Source organism: Eimeria mitis, genomic scaffold (assembly GCF_000499745.2).
Source record: "Eimeria mitis Houghton genomic scaffold, Emh_scaff2003, whole genome shotgun sequence".
Lineage (NCBI taxonomy): Eukaryota > Apicomplexa > Conoidasida > Eucoccidiorida > Eimeriidae > Eimeria > Eimeria mitis.
Genome location: NW_013570327.1, coordinates 2,131 through 3,851, shown reverse-complemented (window position 1 = coordinate 3,851; position 1,721 = coordinate 2,131). Strand labels below are relative to the sequence as shown.

Sequence of the window (1,721 nt, the reverse complement as noted above, 5' to 3'; positions counted from 1 at the left end):
TGGGGGCCCCCCGTAGCCGGCGTATGGGGTATAGGTGTGATGCAAGGAAGCGAACCTTGCTGCTGCTGCTACTGTTGCTGCTGCTGCTGCTACTGCTGCTGTTGCTGTTGCATCTGTCCCTGCTGCTGCTGCTGTTGATGCTGCTGTTGCTGCTACTGTTGCTGCTGCTACTGTTGCTGCTGCTGCTGCAGGAGCATATTCGTTATATTTTATTGTTCGTTATTGTTTTTTTTTTAATTGTTTTTTTGTCTGTCTTTTGCGTGTGCATGCAGAGGTGCATACAGCAGCAGCAGCAGCAGCAGGAGAAGCAGCAATAGAAGCAGGGGAGGAAGCAGCAGCAGCACGCTTCCTGCTGCAGCCGGAGCAGCTGCAGATACACCACAACACCACCACAGGCAGCAGCAGATCTATTGCTGCTGTTTATGCTGCATGCAGCAGCAGCACCTTCAACATAGCCGCAGCAGCAACAGCAGCAACAGCAGCAGCAAAGCAACCTCAGCAGCAGCAGCAGCAGCAGCAGCAGACTGAGGGCTCCCCCCTATCCAGGGGTCCCCAGCATAACCTGCAAGCGAACACACCTGCTGCTGCTGCTGCTGCTCCTGCTGCTCCTGCTGCTGCTGCTGCTGCTGGGCTTCACTCTGCTGGGGCTAAGGCAGCAACTGCAACAGCAACACGCTGGCCGCGTGTCGGTGGTGAGAAAGACAGCAGCAACAACAACAGCAACAGCAGCAGCAGCAGCAGCAGCGGCAGCAGCAGCTGCAGCAGCAGCAGCAGCAGCAGCAGCAGCAGCAGCAGAGAGAGAAAAGAAAGAGGAGGCGAGAGAAGCTGCTGCCTGGACGTGGGTATGGCTACACCCAGCCGTGCTGCAGCGCATGCATTTCTTTCTGCTGTTGGTGTTGATGTGGGGCTGCATGCGCAGCAGCAGCAAGCAGCAGCAAACACAGCAGCGCGAACAGCAGCAGCAGCAGCAACAAACATACAAACCCACCAATCACCTGCTGCTGCAGCAGCAGATCCAGCAGCAGCAGCAGATGCAGATGTAGCTACAACTACAGCAAGTACTGCTGCTGCTGCTGCTGCTGCTGCTGCTGGGGATACACCCGAACGCCGAAAGCAAAAACAGAGAGAAGACGCAGCTGCATCAACAGCAACAGCAGCAGCAGCAGCAGCAACAGCAGCAGCAGCAGCAGCAGCAGCAGCAGCAGCAGGGGAGTCAGAAGGAGAGGGGAGGTCTGATGATGAAGTTGTTATCCTTGAGGAGGCAGCAGCGCCTCCGCTGCCTCGAGCAAGCAAGCAGACAGCAGCAGCAGCAGCAGCAGCAGCAGCAGCAGCAGCAGCAGCACCAACAGCAGCAGCAACAGCAACAGCAGCAGCAGCAGCTGCTGCTGCTGCTGCTGCTGCTGCTGTAGCTCAGGCAGCTGTCGAGGGATCCGCAGGGAAAGAACGAAGGCCCCCGCTGCAGCTACAACAACCCCACCACTCGCTGCTGGGGGGTGGGTGGGGCCAGCAGCAGCAGCAGCAGCAGCAACTGCAGCAGCAGCAGCAGCAGCAGCAGCAGCAGCAAACTAGCAAGGATACGTCATCAGAAGCACGAGCCAGACAGCGTATCCATGAGTTGCTGCAGTGTAAGGATCAACACACCCACCAAAGCCCCACACACTGCATGCATGCATGCATGCGTATGCATGCGTATGCATGCATGCATGCATGCATGTTGTTTG

At 57.4% G+C, this 1,721-nt stretch overlaps 1 protein-coding gene across 1 annotated transcript in view; it reads left to right on the top strand.

Moving 5' to 3' along the window:
• The window catches only part of EMH_0047190 (uncharacterized protein), a gene marked incomplete at both ends in the record, with an annotated part of 2,810 nt that overhangs the window by 622 nt on the left and 467 nt on the right, over nucleotides 1-1,721 (top strand). The window contains one exon of the mRNA XM_013496257.1: nucleotides 273-1,625. Coding sequence (XP_013351711.1) covers nucleotides 273-1,625 — 1,353 coding nt within the window. The remainder of the gene's footprint in view (nucleotides 1-272; nucleotides 1,626-1,721) is intronic.